The sequence below is a fragment of the Thunnus maccoyii genome, chromosome 10 (genome assembly GCF_910596095.1).
Source record: "Thunnus maccoyii chromosome 10, fThuMac1.1, whole genome shotgun sequence".
NCBI lineage: Eukaryota > Metazoa > Chordata > Actinopteri > Scombriformes > Scombridae > Thunnus > Thunnus maccoyii.
In genome coordinates this window covers 11,108,554-11,131,609 of record NC_056542.1, presented here as the reverse complement: position 1 = coordinate 11,131,609, position 23,056 = coordinate 11,108,554, and the positions used below count along the sequence as shown (strand labels likewise).

The 23,056-nt window shown below is 39.9% G+C and overlaps 1 protein-coding gene across 1 annotated transcript; it reads left to right on the top strand.

Annotated features, from left to right (window-relative positions):
- The first annotated feature begins 313 nt into the window (after positions 1-313).
- rspo1 (R-spondin 1) lies at positions 314-19,524 on the top strand. The gene is made up of 6 exons (XM_042422736.1): positions 314-783; positions 4,611-5,318; positions 7,508-7,702; positions 10,474-10,617; positions 11,265-11,489; positions 17,757-19,524. The coding sequence occupies exons 2-6, from the start codon at positions 5,222-5,224 to the stop codon at positions 17,993-17,995; spliced, it is 900 nt and encodes a 299-aa protein (XP_042278670.1). The 5' UTR covers positions 314-783; positions 4,611-5,221; the 3' UTR covers positions 17,996-19,524.
- Positions 19,525-23,056: the final 3,532 nt, after the last annotated feature.

Below are 23,056 nucleotides of genomic sequence, written 5' to 3'. Positions count from 1 at the left end.
TAGGATCAGACTGATGATGAAAAGTTAATCTGTTTATTTTCACGCATTTCAAAAAGATATTTTCTTGTATAATGGGATGGAATAATGAAATTTCTTTGTAACTCTTTGGCTCTTTCGGTGGCTTTACTTTCCTTTCTCACTGCAGAATCTATTTGTATTCTCTCCTGGACGAAGGCCCTTTTAAATGAGGTAATTAATGGGAATTTGCATACAATTGTTAACCAGCTACACTTGCACAAGTCCACCGCTGGTTTTTCATCTCTCAGTGAGAATTTGAGGGGTGGGGCCTGTAATGCCCGCTGGCAGTGCTGGGGCTTTGATGCAAATATCACGGCTGTGTGACTCTACTTGCCTGAGTTGGATGCAGTTCGACGCTCCAAAGTGGATTTTAAAAGTCGCAGGAACGTCAGTGCAAACACGCATCCTAACTTAAGAAGACGAAAAAAAAAAAAAAAAACGAGCCAGACTGACTGTTTCCATCGGAATTTATATTTTTATGCATATAATCTTTTATTGGAGGAATTTATTTTTAATCCATTGCACATTCTCTGTCTTCTGCATCCTCCTCTACACAGCCTACCAGGACTTTCCTCGAAATTGTGACAGATGTGAAAGATATAATATCATATGTCTCTCTAAATAATGACAGAGAAAAGTTCCATGGGGGTATCCTGTAGGAGGAGTTCTTTGTGACCAAACAAGTTACGGATTTTCCCATATAAAAAAGGAAATTGAGTCCCGACCGCTCAATGAAAAGCATTATCCGTGGACTCCGATGCACAGGTGGGTTGATCCTTTTACATTTATTTTTAATAACTGAGCCTGTATTCTGATTTCCTAATTTGAGATTAAACTCTGTTACAACGAATATCGAAATATGTTTATGTAAAAGTTAGGCTACTTCATTGTGCCTTCAAAAAATATTACACTTTCTCATTGTAATATGTTAATATTAATTATTCTTCTTCCTCCTCATCTTATTATCATTATTATTATTATATTTTATGCCTCACTATCCTTTTATTAATTTTCTATTTTTCATTTTATCTTGCAAATTGATAATATTATGTAGTATAATAATTCATATTTTCTCTGTTTGAAGATATACACTTTCTAAGTGCCCCATTTTTAGTGTCATGCTATTTATGTAATTTTTCCTTAAACACATTTAAAATACAATATTTAACACTATTTAACACAAGTGAGTGTTCATTCTCAGAATAAATATTATTGGTTCTATTTTATAAGATTTCTTTATAATGTATAAACTACTTTAGTGTGTGATAGAGTTTACTTTTTCTTCTCACTATCTATCTTCATACGCACAAGCCACACTTGCTGAAGCTATATTGATATTAGTCTCCCCAGCTTGATGGGGAGGTAGGGATTTAGAAAAAAAAACAGCAGGACAGTGACATGGCAGCAGAGATGCTTGACTGGGGACAGGTGGAGATCTGCACTTGATTTTCCTTCTCCCTTAAGAACAGTCCAGTGCAAACAGCTGTAATCCAGCACGGTGTGCCAGCTTCCAAGGCAAAGCTGAACTGCACTCCACTGAGCTGTACAAGACCAACTCTCTGACTTCTGGAGCTGTGCAGGCTTCAGTCCTACAATGAAAACTTAAAAAGAGAAAGTCTGGTAGTGGTTTGATTGTAGGAAGAGACCAGTGATGCTCTTCTATGCTCTGAGTGCTGTTTCAACTGTTGCATATTTGACCTCTCACTCCCTGCTCCCATTAAGCCGCAGAGCAGAGGAAGTGATTACAAAAGTGGCTGAGGCTTCTGTGGCTTCTGGTGGTGCAGCCAGGTGTTGCTCCGCACTCATCTGTGCAGATAGCTGAGGTGGACAAGCTACTTATCATCTGCAGATTTAGATTAAAAAGGTGTTGAGAGAATGGGTGCACGCATAAGGATGATGATGACTCCTGCTCTGTTTTTCTTGTGATAGCCTCAGTCAACACCTCATCCCCCTTTCCCCCCTTTTTTTCTTTTGCATCATCTCTTTATGTTCTTCTCTATCCTCTTTCTGTTTTTCATTGTGGTCTAGGTTGGCTAGCAAATCAGGGATTTTACAAATATCAAAATAAATTGAACATGAATGCTCACTATGACTGGGTGAAATCACCCACAAATTCCTATTATTTTGTTCCATGCACACACGAACAGCCAAATCTGGGAAGCAAAATGTGCACATTTAAAAGCCAAAATTTACCACTAATTCCATTTTTGGTGTCTGTGTGACAGATGCCACTTAAAAATAATTTCATTTTGAAAACAAGAGGGTTTTGAGGTTAGTGTGGGGCCACATGTTGCAGCGGAACAGGGAAATGTTGGCTACATCATTGGGGTTATTGCCATGTGAGGAAAAAGAAACATTTACTGTAATGACAACGACATCTGGGACGTTTGTGCCTGTTTTAAACTTTCTTTGCCCTCTGTGTCTCAGACATGTTGCGCATTACAAAGGACATTACTGCTCTCTATAATCTTCTCAGTACGTTTGTGCGTGATTGAGGCATTTTGTCATGTTATGTGCATGATGATCATCTTTGCTCAGCTCTTACATATGTGTCAAAAAGCCAGTAGGTTCATTCATGGGCAGAAAGTTCATTGACAGGTTGCATTTGTAACTCTGAGCTCAGAGTCGTGGCACCTTCTTGAGTTCAATAAATTCCCAGTGTGGGAGCTCCCTTTCAGTGCTTGAATAATTGATAGATCAAACTTAGAACTTACAAAGGAGGCAATTTTATCTCCTGACTATTTGATGAGCGGGGCTTAGTTTCATTGGGCTCAGCTGAATGTGGCTGATGGTGAGGAAAGGCATACACTGCATGTGCCAGTTAAATGGATGAGGGAGCAGAGGAAGAATTTTTAAAACATACACAGGTGCCACAGTAGCACCACAGTTGCCTGGTGAGACGACTGTTTGTCATATGGCATGTTAACAAAAGGGCAGATGAACTAAGAGTACAGCAATCACTTTCTCAGTCCTCATCTCTTAGTAAGTTAACAGCCCAGTCCTGTCTCTTATCGCCATGGCGTGTGAGAGCAGATACGGATGGGCTGAGGTGAGCTTTTGGCAGGTTGTGCAGAGTCGTGGGATCACTGGGATATGACAGAGACTCTGGCACATGTCTTGAGTTACTCAGTGCTGGAAAGATTGTGTTCTGTCCGATCCAGAGACTTAGCATGTCTCATTCTCCGTCATCAATCTCTCAAGTAACAAACAGGTGGTGCAAAAGACCGGCTGCGCCAACCTTTTGGCTCTTTCCTGTAAATATGACTTTATCTGAAAGGTGTCAGTGACATTTTGAGTCATTAAGTTTTACGACATAAATAAACTTACTGGTGAGTCTGAAATGTTTCCCAATTAGGAGAAGTTACAAGTATCCTCGTCCTCTGTTAGGTGACCACAGTAACCGAAGTGTAAAGCCATGCTATTGGACTGCAATAAAGAGCTTCGTTTTATTGAATTTGAGTCTTGATTGATAAATCTTGCATGCATATATGTCTGTCATCCTCTTCTCATTCTGCATCAACAGGTTACGGCAGATTCCGTTAGTCACCAGCAGTTCTACTAAACTCCATTTAGCTCATATTAAATAGTTACTCATTTCATAAAAACAAGACACTTTTTTATTTAAGGACCCCATTTTCCTTCATTTCAACCCTGAAATGCAACACAACTGTCATTCCTCACAATAGAAGATTTTTAGTCATTATTATTTGGGTGTGAAAAAAAAATCAGAATTTGTCATCAATCATACCAATAGAAACAAAATGAAAAATGTATGCAATTCTCATTTTAAAGTTTGTAGGTTATTAAGGGTATCAAGCATAACTCTTAATTTAAAAATGTTTTGGGTCAGTCCATGTTGCAAGAATATGGTGAAATCTGATTTTTTTTCATCCCTTTTGATTTATACTTTAACAAGGAATGTAATGCTTCCTGCTAGAATGTTTAGATGCACCAAATGGCATTGTCCCTTGTGTGATTCAGAGCCACAACCAACTCAGCAGCCAAATATGGTCCTATTTTTCTTTATTAAGCTGCGAGGGAGGACCTCCCATTGCTCAGATCCTAACATGTTCTATGTGTCCTGTTCACACAAGAGCTGTAAATACAGGCAGCGCATGACACTATCTAAAAAAGATCTCAGCACCAAATATTACAAAGTCCTTTAGTCCATGTGTGCATTGCATTTCTCAGAGAGGGTTGACTACAATGAATTTTCAAAAGGATAAACATGCTCAATTTATCATCCAAGCCCAAATACAGCTTGGAGTGCCGTGACCCCAAAGTGTTTGTGGTTTTTATGTTTCCTTGTTCCAGGACTGATCGTTTGAATGAACAAGTCATGAGTTTAGTACTTTGGAATGCAGAGATTTGCGATGTTAAAACTATGTATCATACTTGAATTAATGTTGTTCAGGCCAAAAAAATGTTGCCAAGTTGCAAAATTGAATACTACTAAGGTGAAGGTGTAAATTAAGTTATAACTGTTGATGGTACATGGTAAAATTTTCACCCTCTCAACCTGCAACAACCCTTCTCCCAAACCTGTTCCCCATCTTTCTGTCTTCTCTGGCTCCTTTTTTTCCCCTCAGCAGGTCCTGGCACAAGCATATGTGTTGTCACACATACTGTAGTCAAGAACCTGCATCCATATTTTAGTGCCTCCTCAAAGCATCTTTAATAAGACACATGCGTGTGAGCTCAGGCACTCGCTGACAACAAAACCTCCTTGGAGAGCGGGTTTCCTGCTTCCCTGCCAGCCCACCCCAAGCTTCATGGGTTGAACCACCAGAAGTTCGACAATCTCCTCTCCATTTTCTCCTCCTCTTCATCCTCTGCACAGCCCCAACACCCTCCTTCACCATCCTCCAATCCCGCTCTGTCTACTCCCTTTGCCAGTACTACCACCAGCATGATGGCTTGTTGTGCCTCGGGCTTGTTTGGACTTACAACCGCAGAATCACCCTCCACTACACAGACTTACGAACGTAGCAGCCACTAGAGTGAAAGATACAGAAAGACAGAGGGGGGGGGGGGGAGAAGGGAGAGACAGGCAGAGAAAGAGAGCAGTGCCAGAGCAGAGAGGAGGGATCATCAGTCCCAGAAGCAGAGGGATCCACCTGTCCCACAGAGGAAGGGGGCCCCCCCACCTGATCCATCTGGTTGCAGGGGGGGACCCTGCGTGGCCGGGAAGGCAACAGGGACTATGCAGCTGGGACTGGTGGCGCTGGCAATGGTCTTTCTCAGCTCCATGGGTCACAGCGATGCTCTGAAGCTCTCTAAGGCGAGAAGGCAGAGACGGGGTGAGTTCCCCAGATTTTTCTCTTTCTCAGTGTGTTTTGATCTCTTTTTTTTTTCTTCCTCTTCAGCCTGCTGTCTTTCGTTTCTGTGGTCTGAGTCACAGTGGTGGATGTCTTATAAACATTTAACAAGCAAAGTAAAGATAACATTTTATTTTGTTTATTTTCTCATCATTTGTATTTGTTTTTCCTAGGCAGGTTATGTTAGGTTCAGTGTTTCCCCTGAATGGCTCGTCTTTCTTCCACTTTTTAAGATTATGCCTCTCTCAGTTTATGTAAAACTTTTATGGGTATTAGGATTGTTTATAGAGGGGGGTTTGATGGATTCGCCCTCAAAGCCATTGCTCTTTTTGTGTCTGGCTCTGTGGGCACATAATGGAATGAGTACCTGACAGTTCTAAGCTCTCAATTGGACCGTGCTGCCTGTGTTGTTGTAAGCATTTTTCTGACCTCACGCAACCACAAAGATGGTGCTCAGGCCTACTTGTAGTATATCTCCAGCCTCAGAGCCTCAGTGCTGGTGTTACTGTCAGCTTTGAAATAATTCTTCCTTTACACACGAGGAGCTTTCAGTCTATGCCAGCCTCAGCCCAACCTCTGCGAACCAGAATTCATATAATACCAAGACTGGCCACAGTAACAGATGTGGTGTTATTAAAGTCACACATAGTGGGAAGAAGAAGTGTTGTTTGTGTCATAAAAATGGAATATTTTTACAGTATATGCAGTCACATATACATGTATATGTGAAATGACAGTAAATGCTGATACAGTTTGTCTTGTGCCATTGTGATGAGGGCAGAAGGATTTGGGTCACTCACCATATACATGAGCGCCCTCTACTGCGTCACAGTCATTTGAAGCTTTCCCCCTCCAGCTATGGAATGGTTTTGCGGTTAACACCTCTTGATTTACAGCTTTTGCATCTTAAATGTCATCAGATTCAGTGTTTTCTTCAACCGCCCATCCTGGTAGGCAAATAGCTGACGACAGAGCGACTTGTTTTCCTCCCTGCGGGCTTTTTGTGTTCTCTCTCTGAATGAATTCAGTGTCATGCAGAGATCAAACTGAAACAATCAGAGAGGAGAGAAGCTGGTATTGCTCCTCATGCTCTACACAGCAAAAACTGTCTCTTTTTCAAACAGTTTAAACCAGGTTCTATGATTTTATACCCTCCCCTATACTGTGGTTCAATTTTACTCCCCAGAATCTATTACCTTTATCATTATTAGTGAGTAATAAGACCTGGCTGTAATTGCTGCATTTTAGGTTACCGTGACTCATGCATGGTATAATCTGTTCATGGGCGAACCCTTTTAACGCTTTTACCATCTGACTTATCTCTGGGAGGCAGAACGGCAGATGGATGGCTGTGTGAGAGTATTTATATTTAGAGCTGATACAGTACAGGACTGTAAATCAATTCTGACGACTGTGGTTTTGTCTCTGAATGGCTCCTAGAAAAGAGATGTGCACTTTGACACACTTTTCCTAGAAATTATTTAGATTACTGGCTGGGTGCACAATTTCTTTGCCTTTTTGGAAGATGAGGGAATTGGATTAATGTCGGAGCCTGGGATTACAAGGAAGTGAAGTGTAAATTCATCTGTAGTGCATTTTCTGACAGGGGTTACTTGCTGGTTCATATCACTATCGAACAACACTGGCTTTGCACTTACAGTATTCGATTCTTGCCCACATCCATCCTATTGCAGTTTTCTGATGCCCAGATAATTTCTGACTGACCCCGGTGGAGACCCTTTGTGATGTTAGTCGCTTGATTTTGACTGGCTCTTGCTCGGATGTCAACCTCAATTACCCGGGTTTCTCCAAATGAAAATCTGTTAAGGATCTCCGGCAAGCAGTTTGAAGTAAACAGTGAGTAACTGTTCAAACAAAGATGTTTGGCCTGGCCCCCGGTTAGAGCTGCAAGCATTAACCCCTGCTTGTTGGAGTGATAAAGTGCTGGCAGGTTTACGGCTGGATTTGTGGAGATGCCAGCAAAATATTAAAGTTGCCTGATGTTGTTCTCATGGGCAGAATGTTGACACATTCCCTTTTTAATTTCCTCATTAAAATTCATATCTGTCTGGAAACAATCTATCTTTTTATGTGATGGTACAACATGCTGTTCTGTTGTCTACCTCAACCTGACTGTTCCCTTCTTTCTGTTTACCTAATTTTTCCAACAGTTAGTACTGAGGGGCCACCATCTTGCCCCAAAGGCTGTGAGAGATGCTCTGAGTATAATGGCTGCATTAAATGTAAGCCCAAGCTCTTCATCTTCCTGGAGCGCAATGACATCCGTCAGATAGGCGTGTGCCTCGCCTCCTGCCCCATGGGATACTTTGGCATGAGGAACCCAGAAGGCAACAACAGATGCACCCGTGAGTTTTGCTTTGTGTTATAGAAGACTCTAGACCATGGGATATTGCAAGTGTCCCTGGAACATCAACAAGATGTTGCAGTGGGCATATTGAATTTGTAGATAACATCTGGAATCTTCCAAACACATGCAGGCTCAAGATAACTCTGGTAACAGTCTACTCTGTAAAAATCCACTCGACTGAAAGTGTAAACAATCTGTTTATTTTTGGTTCATCAGCTCGTGTTTATGTACAATACGTGAGTATTTAGAGGAATGCAGGGATACCCTACTAGTTTTTTGTCTTGTGTATCTCATCTGTATATTTCCACATAGCTACACTACCTTTCATGTATAACAAGGACCAAAGTATTCATCTACTTTTGGCACACCCTTTAACACCCACCCATGTGCTGATTTATCTTCTTTAAATCAATCTGTGCTGCTATTTTTCATGTTTGTGAGTGCATAAGATGTACTCCTTTATTAGTAATACATGCTAATAAGAGGCAAGTGGCCAATAATCAATAGATATAAGTGACCAATTAATGAAATCCTTCAGTTTCTGCTACTTCTCCCTGTGCAAATGGGCACAGATGATACAGAAAATTATTTGCTGAACTAGTAGAAAGTCAGTCCAATTTTTAATTGAATTGGTCTTCATTATGGTTATAAGCAGGTTAGGCTCATTTGGAAGGTGGGTGAAAGGTGGCCACACTCACAGCACTTACAAAACTTACTTAGTTGGTTCTGGTGGCACCAGGCCCATACTTTTAGCAGAGGAGTGCCAGCACCTCAGTCTGTTGTCTGTTTCTCCTTATGCGTGGGCAGAAAACAGGATTGGAACAAAATCCCAACAAAAACATTTCTAATGCATTGTTGTTTGTCTGTTTTTGAGAGGATGTCTGTGTTTTTTATTTGGCCCTCATGTGCAGGGTTCATGCCAGGCCACAATCCATGTTTGTTATGCTTTCACTTTTACACACTTTTTATTCTGATACACCCTTACTGTACCATATACAGGCTATATGTAGCCTCTGAAGTTTGTAAGTGAGTAACCAAGTAAAAGGTTTTTGCTTATTTGCTTATCAGTCTTTGAAAAACAACATGTGTTAAGAAATTATGCAGTAAGTACTTTGTTAGCTGACTGTTTCTACCATTCATACCACAGAATTTTGGACTTATACTGTATGTTATTGCCCCAAGCTCTCTCTCTGATTGTTTAATGTTATTCATTGCTTCAAGATAGTTGCAGGTGTAGATATTTGGTGGGCACCTACAATGTCCAGCAGCCTGTAGTGATTATTCTGCTATGGGAAGAAAAATGCAGGCTATTCTCTTCTCTCAAGATTTTTGCTTGACTGTCTACATCACATAATATCTGTCAGATGCACCAAATAATGTTTTATCCAATGGTTACATTCCCAATGCAGAGAAAACTCTTAACTCTGATGATGATGTAATATTTTCAGATTTTGACATTTCAGATTTAGAAAAGTGGAACTGTGATTTTATGATTATAATGATGGTGTACTTTTACAATCCCTCATACTGCGAGGTAGATTGCTTTCAGATTGACATAGTTTTATTTGGGAATTTCTGCATACAACACAATTCGAGTCACTGATTTTATTTTCTCTGTGAAGTTTGGTGTACCAGAAATGACAGTATTGTTTCTTGGAATTTGAAGTTTTGCATTTTCACAAGGAAAATTTAGGCACTCAAAAATGAATTGAAACATATCTTAAACAATAAATTTATTTAAAAGTTGCAATTTGCAATTTGCTTTTACATTATTTCAATACAGTGCTCTCTCATTTGCTGCAGAGAGGGCTGAATATTCTCTGCAAATTCTTTTCAGAGGCCCTCAGTGGCTAACCTGGGTTATTATACAATCATCTGACTTTATACATGTCATCCTAGAATGTCTTGTTAGTAACATTTGTCTTACATTATAGCGCTGCAAACGTCAGTACTGTCAATTTAGCTGTCAAGGGCTTAAAAATAGTAATTGGGAGCAGGAGGCAAGAACATTAAGGTCCCAGTGAGGATTCAGTGTTAGATCATTTCTGACCTTGGCATTCAACCAGCTGCAAAGACATTCTTAAGTTCAGCCCACATGAGCAAAATGAGTCTAGATCTGAATATGTTTCCCATATAGAATATTGACACAAATTTATAGATTTCCATCTTTCTCCACTTTTTTTGTCCAGGGAGAGTTGATTCAGATGTAGTGAATGGTCAGAATAAGGAAGTGCCTTTCAAGATGAGACCAAAGCTTTTGGGAGTCTTTTAAGATGTCTGGTTTTTATCCCCCTATGTTTGTAATTATCCATATTTCAAGAAGTTGTTTGTTAGACTGGGGAGTCAGAGATTTTAATGAGTCTGAAGTGTGGAGAGACCCACTCTTGAGAAACCCACTGAAGCGATACACTGGCTGGACTCATTAACACCCACTTTCCAAAAAAACAAGGCCTGTGGTGCATATGTTTTTAAGAGAAGAGTGTTGCTCGTGAAATATTCCCCTAAATAGATCCCGTGTTGTTTAATCAGTAATAAATCTCTCAGAGGAAATAAAATTCAAGTTCCTCTTGTCCTTTCTCTGGAGAGCCATTTGCTATTTTTCAGCCAAATCACAGTGAATATTCCAGATTCTGTGTATTAACCAGAAAATTTCCTGAACAAGAATGAGACTTTAAAGCCAATGAAATGAACAAAAGCAATACTTCACCGGAATCAATGTGACTTTGAAATGATTTTATCCTCTCTTTTTTTCTCCCCTGTGTTTTACAGAATGTAAAATAGACAATTGTGAAGCGTGTTTCAATCGCAATTTTTGCACAAAATGTAAGGAGGGCTTGTATTCACACAGTGGGCGATGTTATGTCAGCTGCCCTCCTGGCCACCGCACCATCAATGAGACCATGGAGTGCGTCGGTGAGTGACCTTTAACCTTCCAGCATTTAGAAACTGCAGCATCTTTTAAGCTACCTGCTATAATGTAGCAGCTCATAGGTTTGAGCCACATGTTGAATGAGCCTTTATTATATTCATCACCTCATCTGAGGAGCCAGCTATGTTCAGCTGTCTGGAAGTGAACTCTTCAGAAAAATAACAAGATCTCTGGAGCTTCCTTTTCTGTTCTTTTTCTTTCTGTTGAAAATAATTCTGTCATAAGTTAGAAACGACAGCATTAACCCAGGCGTCTTGGCTCAGATCTGCAAAAACCTGGAGCCCTGAAATGAATTTTTGGCTTCACTCGCTGTTCCTCTAAACTGACCCTGCTGGTCCCCAGAGAATATACATGTGGCCCTAAAAAGTAGCCTTTGTCTTGAGCACAGAATACTTGATAGCCCTAAGTTTTTGTATATTTTCAGATTTATAGCAACTGCCTCTGTCCATTCTCTCTAGAGAAGGACAGAGCTAAAATTGTTTGCAGATTTAGAAATTACTTAAACTCATTAGCCTCAGCTAAAACTGCTGAGCTGTAAAAAGCAGACAGCAAGGCTGCAAAACAAATGTGAGATGTTGGAGCTGTGGACGACTCACTCACTACTTTACTCTTTGTCCCCTTTTTTTTCTAGGTCAGCGTGCTGCAGAGTGCGAACTGGGCGAGTGGAGCCAATGGGGTTCCTGTATGAAGAAGAATAAAACATGTGGATTTAAGAAAGGCTCACAGTCTAGGGTTCGTGTACCCCTTCCACCGGTCCACAGCCCGGACACCTCCCCGGCCTTTGTACCCTCACAGACCTGCACTCCACAGACAGAGAGAAAAAAGTGCGTCGTGCCCAAGACACCCTGTGCGAAAGGTAAACAGAAATACACAGATATGTACATTGAGTAGGAAATAACAGATACTAGGGACAACTAATTATAAAGTGCAGTTAATAACTGCCAAGTATTTAATGTACTCCGATGACAGTTTTCAGATAACAGATGAACAAGCATTAAGCTTTATGTGCCTCATGAAATGCCTCCATCAGTTAATATGATGACTGATGGAACTATTACTCAACATCCAAAGGCCCGCATTCCCGCCAGTGTGTCTGTGACCCGCAGCGTGTTGATTGGGTTTGGTTTGGCTGAGCTCACAGAAGGATACAGAATCTCTTGACTTCTCAGCGTGTAAACAATAAACTCCATCTACGAGCCAAGCAGATGAAGGGCGGACATTACGCACTGCGAAGCTGGACAGGGATCAGAGCTAGAGAGAGCTATTTGTTCTGAAGACCGTTGAAGCGTGAGGTTTACACGACCATGACATGTTTGCTTGGGCTCTTATCATCCACACAGCAGCTTGCTCTCCAGCAGGTTAACAGTCATTCTCACCAGTCAATGGCCATTATCAACTTTCATAACAGCTTATTAGTCGCTCTTGGCCTCATTCGCAGCTAAGGCTTATAAATGACGGATCTGGCCTGTTGGTCCAGAGTTTATTGGATGAAAAGTGTAACAAAAACAGCAATGATCCTGGTTATTTGCTTTTATATGTTTTGTCCTTATTGAAGCAAAGAAATCAAATATTTACCAGCAGTGGTGCTGGAATCATAAACCTTACGAAACACAGAAATACGAGTGGAGCTGTTGTTAATCACTATTAATTGAAGTTATTGGGTTTGTTCTCTTGAACCGCAAAGGAATTATTACTAATGAAGAGTTGTGAGCAAATTTCTTTCTCTCCAAATGTCACCAGATACTAACCTGTTTTGTATAATGTGCCAGGTTCAATCAAAGCTGGAAACTTACACTTATTTACAAGGACTAAGAGAACTCTAAACAAGCAGTATTTAAGAACTTTATTGGACAGTGGCACGCTTAGGGGATTTTGGGGCACAGCAGGAGCATTGCGTAACAATATTTCACAGTGTTGGCAACTGTACAGATGTTGCAACATGTACATGTAACAGATGATATGTCTGGATATATGTGAGTAAACATGGAGGAGGCTTGCGTATTCCAGCATCCTCTACTACAATTTCTTTAGGGCTCTGAGTTTAAAGAACAGAACATGATCTGACATTGTCCCATATAGATCTGTGGTCATGTCTAGTGGGAAGGAGGCTGACACGGCTTGTACTTTCTCAGTAAGGAGCAGGCTCTTTGGTGAACAGGCTGTGACAGCACAATTTGAGAAATGAGAAGTGAATTTACTCTGTCTGACGCCTGCTTCCTGGAAAGAATTTCAGCCTTGGGATCAGAAGAATAATTAGCATTGAAATATTATAAACTGCCCTCTAAAAACTGCTAAGTTGACTGCCAAATTTCTGCACTTGGAACAAAGATAGGTCATATCAGAAATGTGTGAGGTGTCACCTGACGTGAATAGAAAATTTGTGGTACGGAAATGGTCTACCATTCAAGATAAAGCAGGAATTTTAAAAAACTACTTTTTTCTCTTACGCTGCTAACACTGCTAAATAAGTTTGTATAAAAATAAGACACACTTTCCTGCCAAAATGCACGGAAATAAATTTTCCTCTGTGAGGTAATTCATGGGTGATGGTACCATGACTCTGGTGAACCAGTTCATGTGGGTAAACTCGCTCCGTGCAAAAAGAGCTCAGCTTTGGATTCATCTGTGGGAGTTGGCTGGCAGGCTGGCTATATAAAACACAGGGGGCAGACCTTGTATAACATTAGTGATTTAGTGGTCTGCAGAGCTCACGCTTTGTGTTGATTTGGCTGCAAATTTTTTCCCCTTTTCCTGAAGTTCCACAAAAGGGTCTCACGCGAAAACAGAATTTTTTGGATGTGTTATTGCATTTGTCAGGCAAAATTGTTTAGCTTGGATGGAGAGGAGGTGCAATCAGGGCTGTCATAAACTGATGGAGTCCCCCTCTCCTGGCTCCATTAGTGATTTGTTAGAGAAGTAATTAAGTCCTTACACAGTAAGCACATCAGCTCAGATGTTACAGAGTGTGTGTAAGGACCCTTTACTTCACTCAGGCTCCTCTCTCCTTCATCGTGCCTCATTGATTTTGAAACTATTACTGCTCAGTATTAAGTGCTTGTTTGAATAGTGGCCAAAAATGGTCAGAAATGTGTTTATTGATTCAAGACAACACATAAACACTGAGCATGCTGGACATAAAACCTTCATATGACACGAGCCAACCATGGAACCAACTAACCAATGACCTCAGCAGTGATGTTTTTATCATTTTGGTACTAATGGCTCAAAAATGATTCAGAGTTATTCCTGTTTATGCATTACTGTGTGGGACGGAGCCTTCCAGTTTTCAGTTGAGGGGGATGGGACTGCGGAGAATAAATGTTTTTGTGTTAGGTCTGTCCACATTTGACTTCTATGAATGTACTTCATCACCATATAATGATTTTCACTGGTTGTGTTGAGAAATACTATACCTTTGGGCTTTTTCTTTTCTACTTTGCGCTTAAACCAAAGAATCATAACTGTTTGTACAACAAGTTTAAAAATGCTGGTAGGGAAATAAACACAGACCTACAGTTATTACTGCACAGCAGTAGACAAACATGGTGGCGCCATAAGCCTTGCTGTTGTCAACTGTAGTAGTGAACACTGTCCAGCCCTTGGCACGTGTTCACTCAGTTTCCAGGATGTGCAGAAACTCTCAACGCGCAAGTTCATAACAAACATCCTCCAGTGTAACTACCCTGCCTCCAATATACAAAACCGAATAGTTTTGAGTGCAGCCTAAACAATGGTCATCTGATATTAGACATAAAGCCTATTTCCACTTTGTGGCAGCGCTTCATGTCCTTATGGGACATTATTGGGCCCTTGACAATGTTTAACTCATTACGCCTAAAGTGATTTTTAACGTGACTTATGTGACAGAAATTTGTGTCACATGACTGTCCTGAGAGCTCTTACAGTGTGTACATCTGCTGCGTTTTCAAATCAGCCGCAGAACTAAACTCTTTCCTTTTCTGAACAGGTCATGTGTGCACATTAACAGTGACTTGATGGATGTTTGTATTTAGAGCGCAATTATACTCTTGAAATGTGTGACAGGTGTGAATCCTTTTTTATGTTGATGCATAGTGCATAAACACACAACAGAGGTAGAGATGTGAAGTGAGAAAATATAACAAGAACTAGACAATCCCCAACAAAACCCTAAAATAACAAACAAACAAACAAAAACTAAACAAATTATAGTACAAAAATCACCATACTAATAACAAAAAATATTATAATAATGTCAGCCAGTTATCGCTGGGGTCGCTTGTTCGGGGCAAGTGTGTGTATGTATCTACAACAACAGAAAAAAAATGGAAGAGGCAAGAAGGAAGATTAAGGAATGATGTTATTAAATTAAAAATCAATTAAGAAATGGAAATAAGAGGGAAGTAAAAATAACTGAAAAGAAAAATAAAAGAGGAGAGAGAAGAAACAAAAACAAAAAAAAAACTAAAAACAAATCAGGATTGTAGCAGTCTTGGGCACCATCACTGGAATCAGAGGGGCTGCAAGGGCTCAGGTAGAGGTCAGCTAGGTTGAACCTGCTGGTCACACACCACACACTGGTCTGCTTAGGGCCGCACCACAACCCTTAGGAGGGTGCTGGTCTGTTTGCGGATCATATGGTCCCTTTCAGAACCAGCTCCCAAACCTCTCAGTGTGAGCCAGCTCTGTCAGAACAGAGTGGTAAGTGTTTAGTGGTTTGTTTTTTTTTTGTTTTTTTATTTGTTTGTTTGTTTGTTTTTCTCCCAGCTGGAGGCACTCACCCTGCTCCCTCCTTAGGCTATTGTAGCACATTGTGGAGACTACTGAGGTGCCCAAAGGTGCCACCCCACAACCTCAAAGCAAAAGTAAATAAATAGAATAATTATTACAAAATAAATAAATAAATGAGTGAATTAATAAATTAAATACATAAATAAAAATAAAAAGAAAGAGGAGGAGGAAAGAGAGAAAAATATATCTCTATATGTAGACAAATCAAGAACAATAGTAATAACGATAATAATTCATGTAATTATGTTGCTAATAACATACAATAACAGCAACAACAACAACAATGGGTAATAGTAATAATAAAAATAACAAAAAGCAAGCAAGTACTTAGTTAAAACTAAGCAAACAAAACAAAACAATGTAATTAAATAGCAATAGTAGCTTTAAATAATAGTTGCTAAGCTTGTTGGTTGAAAAGATATATATATACATATACACATACACACATGCATGTGTGTGTATGCAGGAGGAAACAGTGAGAGTAATGTAATGGGTTAAGGTTTACATGCCAGTGGTAATTGTATGTAGTGGAGGTTCATCTTGCAAGGATGTGGATGATATCTTTTTTTTTTTTTTTTTTAAATAAGAATTAAGTCTGTCTGGTAAGGCAGTAGATTTGATGTATGGTTGGTGTGGGCAGAGTTAGTGGTTTCACCAGCAAATGGGGGAGGTTGTTATTTGAGGCATTACATATGACTGTGAGTGAGTGAGTGAGTGAGTGAGTGATTGCACTGTATGTGTTTGTACTTACACTGGTAGGTCTATAGAACTGATGAGTGGGGTCAATGGCATCTAATGACAATTAAACTGGTCAACTTGGTTTTTACACCTCCACGCCAGTGACAGCCATGGCCAGAGGCATTATGTTTTCAGGTTGTCCATATGTCCGTATTCTCCCATTCTCATGAACGCCGTATTTCAGGAATGCCTGAAGGGAATTTCATTAAATTAGAATTTGGTGGTCAAAGGTCAAAGGTCAAGGTCAACGTGACCTCAGAAATGTGTTTTGTTTTCATATGCTAATTATGAAAAAGTTTCACACAAATGTCTAATAGGACAAAATGGACAAAACATTTTATATCAAAATAGTCTCTAAGAGAAGACAGCATGTTTCTCATTGGAAATTATTCACTGGAATCATACACGTCAGTATAGTGATAACTTCCATTTCACCAGAAAATACACTTAATTCCTTTTATTAAATTCCTCCAAAGTCTTAACTACAAATATTATGAGTCTGGACAGACATGTAAACTGCAACTTGACTGGTTGGCGGAGGCATACAACTGCAGGGCAGTATTTCTAGTTTGTTATTGCTTTGAGTCTTTCCATTGTGATGTGTTCAGATAGTAGGTGAAGTCACTGGAATGCTGGGAGGTTGTGTCTCTTTTTCCAATTGAGCAGAATGATTTTCTTGGTGATTAAGGTGATCCAAGTTGACTGTTCGTTGCTGAGTGGCGGTTCAACTGAAGAGAGTTCTCCCAAGAGACATACATACGATAGGTGTGAATCCTAATACAAGAATACCAGTGGAGAGAGGGTGGGCGGACATTTATGTGCGTGTTTAGTGAACCAAGGGTGTGAGTAGCAAGACTTAACAGCCCACAGCCTCACTAGCAGCTCTGTAAGGCTGTATTCAGGCACAGCAGTATTGTACAAATTATAACTTTGACCTAATGATGGCGCTAGATGAAAAGTCAAGGCATCATCAGTGTTATTACAAATCATCGTGAGGGGAATATGAATAGTTGTACCAAAATTCCAGGCAATCCAACCAATAGTTGTTGAGCTATTTCACTCAAAACCACAAATGTGAACTTCATGATGGCGCTAGAGGGAAAAGTCAGATGATCACCAAAGTCTTTGTTTCTTTCTGGGGACCATAAATATTGTGGTAACTCATCCAACAGTTGTTGAGATATTTCACTCTAGACCAAAGTGGTGGACCGACCAAAAGCCTGACATTCGCATCCATAAAGCCACGCTCCTAACATGGCTAAAAACCAAATGTTTAGATGCATTATTTTGTTCTGTTAAGTTTCACTATTTTTTGTCTGCCCCTTGTATCACACTGGACGCTGCTGTAGATCATGCTGGCATTTATGAATAATCCTGGATTGAATGTGCATTGTTTACACTTATCTTACCTGCATTAAAAACCACACAACCACAAGTCCTGATCCGCATTTCTTATCATCCACTCTCATCTCTCAGGAATCCATGTTTGTAATTTTGTTTAGCCAAGCGGAGGCACTTCCACATATACATCCAATGATGACAGATGTCTTACAAGAGTTTATTTGAATAATTATACAACCTATTAATCACGTTCTCTACATTTTTCTCATTTCAGAGAGGAAGAATAAGGGAGACCGACAAGATGATACAAACAGGAGAGAGAGGGAGAATGTGCGTGGACGAGGACGAGAGGGCAAAGACGGTGGTAAAGGAGGAGGGGGAGCAGGAGGAGGAGGAGGGGGAGCAGGAGGAGGAGGAGGAGCAGGAGGAGGAGGAGGAGGAGGGGGGAAGAAGAGAAAAGGCCAGAGCAGGACCACCACTGCTGCCAGCATTACAACCAGCTCTGTCACCTAAACTCGAATGCCTGCTGGATGAGGCTAAGAGAAAAACAGAGACACTGCCTCACCCAGCAGCACCAGCCATACATAAAGAACTTGACAAAAATCAAAGTGATGAAGGAATGGATTAATGCTGCTATGCATTGTAGACAATGCGCAAAGAGAACTGGAGGATTGCTGCAACACAAAAGGCTTCCCAAAGCTTTTTGAATAGATGACCATATCTGGAAGAGACTGGTGTCTTAGTGGTACTCAGAACGACTTGTTGACTTTCATTCCACTATGAGGGATCACTGTTGGACAGCAAAGCCACGTCGAAGACTGTGGTTCAGCTTGGTTCGTGTCATGAACCGACCTATGTCACTCTTGAACTAAGAACAGATCCTGTGTTTCAAATGCAGCATTCAAGCTGGAAGCCTGATAATGAATGAAGGGTCTCTTCTCTGGTCTATGATGTATTTTGTTCCAGCCTGATTTTAATCACAATCTGTTCTTCATTTGGTTTCGTGTTTGTGAGAGGTGGCACATGGATTTTCTCAACAGCCGCTGTACGTGATGTAAAGACAATGAATAGTATTAAGTCTTTGTACCTTTATTTCCTATTGTTAGATGAAACAAAAAGAAAGGCACTGGAACTCATTTGTGGTTGCTGAGGACAGAAGGTCTTCTATATATTTTGAGGAGGGAATCTGTTACAAAACAAGCCTAAGAGAAGATGTAGAGGGGGATTACTGGGAGCTCAGCTCATATCCTTCTCCAGTGTCCTGACACAAACATTTGCTATTTGATAGCTTAGTTGTTTGTTTCAAATCAAATGTTGGTGTTTGTATCAGAAATAACTCTGCACAGAAAATGAGGAATAATAACACATGATTATTTGCATGGGTACAAGGTTGCATGTGCGTGCCTTTGTGCATGCAAGCGTATGCGTGTGTGTGTTTGTCTCTACTTAAAGTCTGCTTGTTTGTGTACTTTGTATGCATTTCTGCACGAAACCAAGTTGTTTGTCGATGGAGGTTAGTTGTTTGTACATGTGTGTTTACGTTTGCACATGTGTGTTAATATTGGTCTCATAGATTGAAGGAATGGGGTCTGGAAAACAAGAGGAACAAAATGTAAATGCACAGTGATATATCGAATATGCAGTAACTACAAGCCACTGATTATTATATAAGCCATCAAATCATGAGCTGCTCAGTAATCATGTATGTTTGCAACAGGGTCTGAAGATTTTGCACAACCATAATGTTTCCTACTGCTCAAGTTTCAAAACAATTGTTGCATTTTACACATTTATACTCTGGCTTCATGGCATTGCAGATTACAGAGAAATGTTTTCCATGGGGTCTGTTTGCTTTACACAAGATATTAGTTTCAGGAGAAGTTACACGCTACATTATTCATTCATACTATGGATTGTAATGCTGAATATGTCAAATTGTGTTTATCAGCAAAGAAAATAAGTATTAATATCATCATGTATAGCTTATTCTGTGAAAGCCTAAATAAAAGTTCAGATGAAGCTGATAAAACTTCAGTCATACACTGATTTTGCAACTAGTCTGTTTTATTTTGTCTGCAAGTGATCTACAATTTACTTTTCTGAGGTTCCATTCTTTTATAGTGTTGAAAGTCTGTACTACATGGATACTGTATATCTTCTCTAATGATGACATGTTTTACACAGAAGGACTAATTCTTATGATGACTTGAAAAATGTCAAAACTTTTTTGTAGTTTTGGCATTTTTTTCTGTTGGTTATGGTCACATTGCACTTAAGTTAATTGTTGAGATCTGGAAAGCTAGTGAGTCAGACAGGTAAGAAACACAACCTGTTTTAAACAAACCTCCGGGTTTGCCAAACTTCATTGGAAAAGAAAGATAAATTGTAGAATTATGACCTAAACTGTCGCTAAAATCTATCACACTTTACACATTTCTTGGTCTAGCTTTGACCTGTGTGTGCACAATTTTCCTGTGAAAGGAGAAATTATTAGTGACATTTTGGGTGGACACTTTTGGTTTTATTTCCAAATAAATTGGTTAAGAAACTTTTGATAATCAGGCTAAACTGGTGGCTTGTTTTCAATCTCTCTTATTGTCTGACTGTTTGTGTTTCTGCCCAGACAGTCATCACTGTTGTGACGTTGCTATGTTTTCAAATATCAGTAATTACTTTAAGAGATAGAATTATATAACCAATAGAAATAATGGCAAAACTTTCAAAATAAGACCCAATTTGCAACAAACCAGAATAATTCTTTAAGAGGATAACGCAATCATCAATCTGTTTTGGATAAAACAGTGACAGCAGTCATTAATTCATATTACAGACTAAGCAAATACAAATTAAGGGAGGTCCGTCTTGGTAAATTAGGAATGTCATGACAATTTGTGTCAGTGTTTTTCACAGTAGAGCTGCCTTCATAATTTTATGGGGAAAATTTGTTCCATAAGTATCCATCTCTTACTCCCTGACCTGAACCCAATCAAAACTTAAAAACATCCGGAAAAAAAAAATACTCTGCTGGGAGTGTGATGCTATCCATCTCCAGCTGTGTGCCCTCTGTAGTTATGGCATGGTCTTCCGCAGGCTACAGGAGGCCATCTTGGGAGGTGGAAGAGCTTAGATGGTGTGATGGTTCCGATCTCAGGCCAAATGCTGGCGCCTGGGCAGGGGTCGTAAAAGCAGAGACAGAAATAAAAACTAATGGTGTGTCATAGCCAGAAGGGAGGGGGTATACCATGCCTTGGCCCTACAACAAAACAGCCGTTTCTCATTACCAAAGGGGAGGGCAGGGGGAATGGTAGAGTATGCACCGTAAATTACACATTCATCTCTCTTCCTGACCATAAATTCTTACCCTGGCTCCATCGGACGGAGCTCTCCCTCACCTCCCACTCTCTCTTTTTTCACTCTCTTGTTCCCCACTCCCATGTTTTCCAAGAGAAATGAATGGTAAATCTTTGGAGTATATGGGCGCCCTTTATTTGCCAAGATCCTTAACACTGAATGATTTCATTACTTTAGTTTGGCCTTTATGCCAGGCCCCAGGGAGTGCATCACGTCAATAGGGAACACCCAGTCCATGTCTGCTTGACCTAAATGCAATATCCCTGATCCAACTGTAAACAAAAGGGCATCACCACTACACCAAAACCCAAAACCAGAACCTGCTATAACTCTTAAACTGACTTACAATCCTTTGAACACATTACCACTTGACTACAACTAAACCTAATTTATTAATGTTTTTATGCTGCATATGGTTTGTATAACAACATAATCTCAACTCAAAGGCTCACTTACAGGTTTTTTCAGAGCTCTCATATGCATCTCATAGTCTTCGTCAGCAAATGCTGGCCCAGGTGTCATCACCTGACCTATGGTACGTATGGAACATAAAATATGATATGTGATTGAAAGATCTGAAAAAGGTAGTAAGTGAACCTTGAATGGAAATTATTTTGTCACACTGTTTTCCCAAGGTCAAATATGAACTTCTATGCTCATGATTTTTATGTTTTGATTATACCCAGTAATTCTCATAAATATTGGAGGAAAACAGACCTAATTTTAAAAACATGCTGATTTTACTCAGCAAAAGTACACTTTCACCTGCAACCTAATTTTAAAATTGTCAGGAACTAGTTTTTCATTTCAAAGATAGGAAATCCTGGAAAAAGTCCACAGTGAGATCTGTGAATTATCTAAAGAAACTGGGACAGGTTTTTGGAAAGACATGATGCTTTTGAGATTTTCAAATGGCCATGAGGACAACAAAAAAAGAAAAAAATCCGTTAACCTCTGTTGAACTGTATTGGGTTACAGGTGAATGTCAAAACATTTACTCTCATTTATCTTGATTTTTCTGCTATGTCTTGCTCAAAATTACTGTTAAAGCCCTGTCAGAATGCGTGTTTTGTGTTTTTTAGTTCCATCCTAATGCACAGTGTAAATGACATAATCCTAGCAGAAACTCCCGAAGATGTTCTATCATCAGCTGGGTGAATAAGAGGTCTGGGGTACATGAGGCCACTGGAGTCTCAGCGAGTCACCAGTGACTGCCAGCAGCATCTACTGGACTCTTCCCTCCCGGTATAGTGGCTTCCAGCTTTTTAAAGATCAGTCTTTGGAGATGTCCTGTCAGCAACCCCACTCATCCATTATAATTTCCATCTCTAGAGCTCTACAACCGTCCTCTCTCTATGGCTCAAGATCTGAGAGGTCGAGTCTGGAAATCTACAAAGAGAAAATGTCCTCTTCGATTCAATAATATTCCACAGAATTGTACATCAACACTGACAGCCTGGCATGTTTGATCAGCAACAGATATCTTTAAAAGTAGGGCTGCTAAATCAAAATAACAAAACTATTTTATGTTTTGGGGAAGCCAACACTCTTTGTGAGAAAGACAAATCTACATCTGATGATAGTTAAAAGACTTACAGTCACTTGAAATTGAAATCAGAACCCACTAGGCATTATACTGTAGTGGCACAGAGTACAAGGACATTTCCCTTAATTGACAAACTTGGATTCAGTATTCATTGCCAGTCCCAGATGCTGAAGTGTCCTTCAGAAAGCCACTGGATTTTTGCAGTATCATCTGCACGGCTGTATCCTCTGACTGTCAGAAAAAATACAAAAAAGGGCCTATTTCCCGTTGAGACTAAATGAAGTGTCAAGCTGTTATTTTTATAATTAGCAAGTGAAAACCCAGAGTATGCATATGACAAGCAGCATATTTAATGCATTGCTATTTATAAAGCCTGATGTAAATGAAATATGTCTTAGGCTAACAAAAAAAAGGTGCCAAACTCCTGAGACAAGAGAGGGAAATCTAAGGAGAGCCTTGTGGAATGGTCGTTATGATACTTGATATGTACTGCCCCCTTTTGGATAAAAATCAGCACTACATTGTCAGACAGCTAAAATAAAAGGGAGAGGGAGTGCTGTACTGTACATGTGTGCTGTACATTTTTACTGTTTTAAACATATTTCAATAATTATGTTTTTTCTCCATATGATTATTTTAAACAACTAGTCCTCGCAGAGCAGTCAGATATAACATCC

What these genes read in the sequence shown, in the direction of transcription:
- rspo1 (XM_042422736.1), top strand. Translation starts at nt 5,222, where the DNA reads ATGCAGCTGGGACTGGTGGCGCTGGCAATGGTCTTTCTCAGCTCCATG. An exon ending in GGCGAGAAGGCAGAGACGGG is followed by an intron (nt 5,319 to 7,507) that starts GTGAGTTCCCCA and finishes TTTTTCCAACAG; the next exon opens with TTAGTACTGAGGGGCCACCA. An exon ending in TGAGACCATGGAGTGCGTCG is followed by an intron (nt 10,618 to 11,264) that starts GTGAGTGACCTT and finishes TTTTTTTTCTAG; the next exon opens with GTCAGCGTGCTGCAGAGTGC.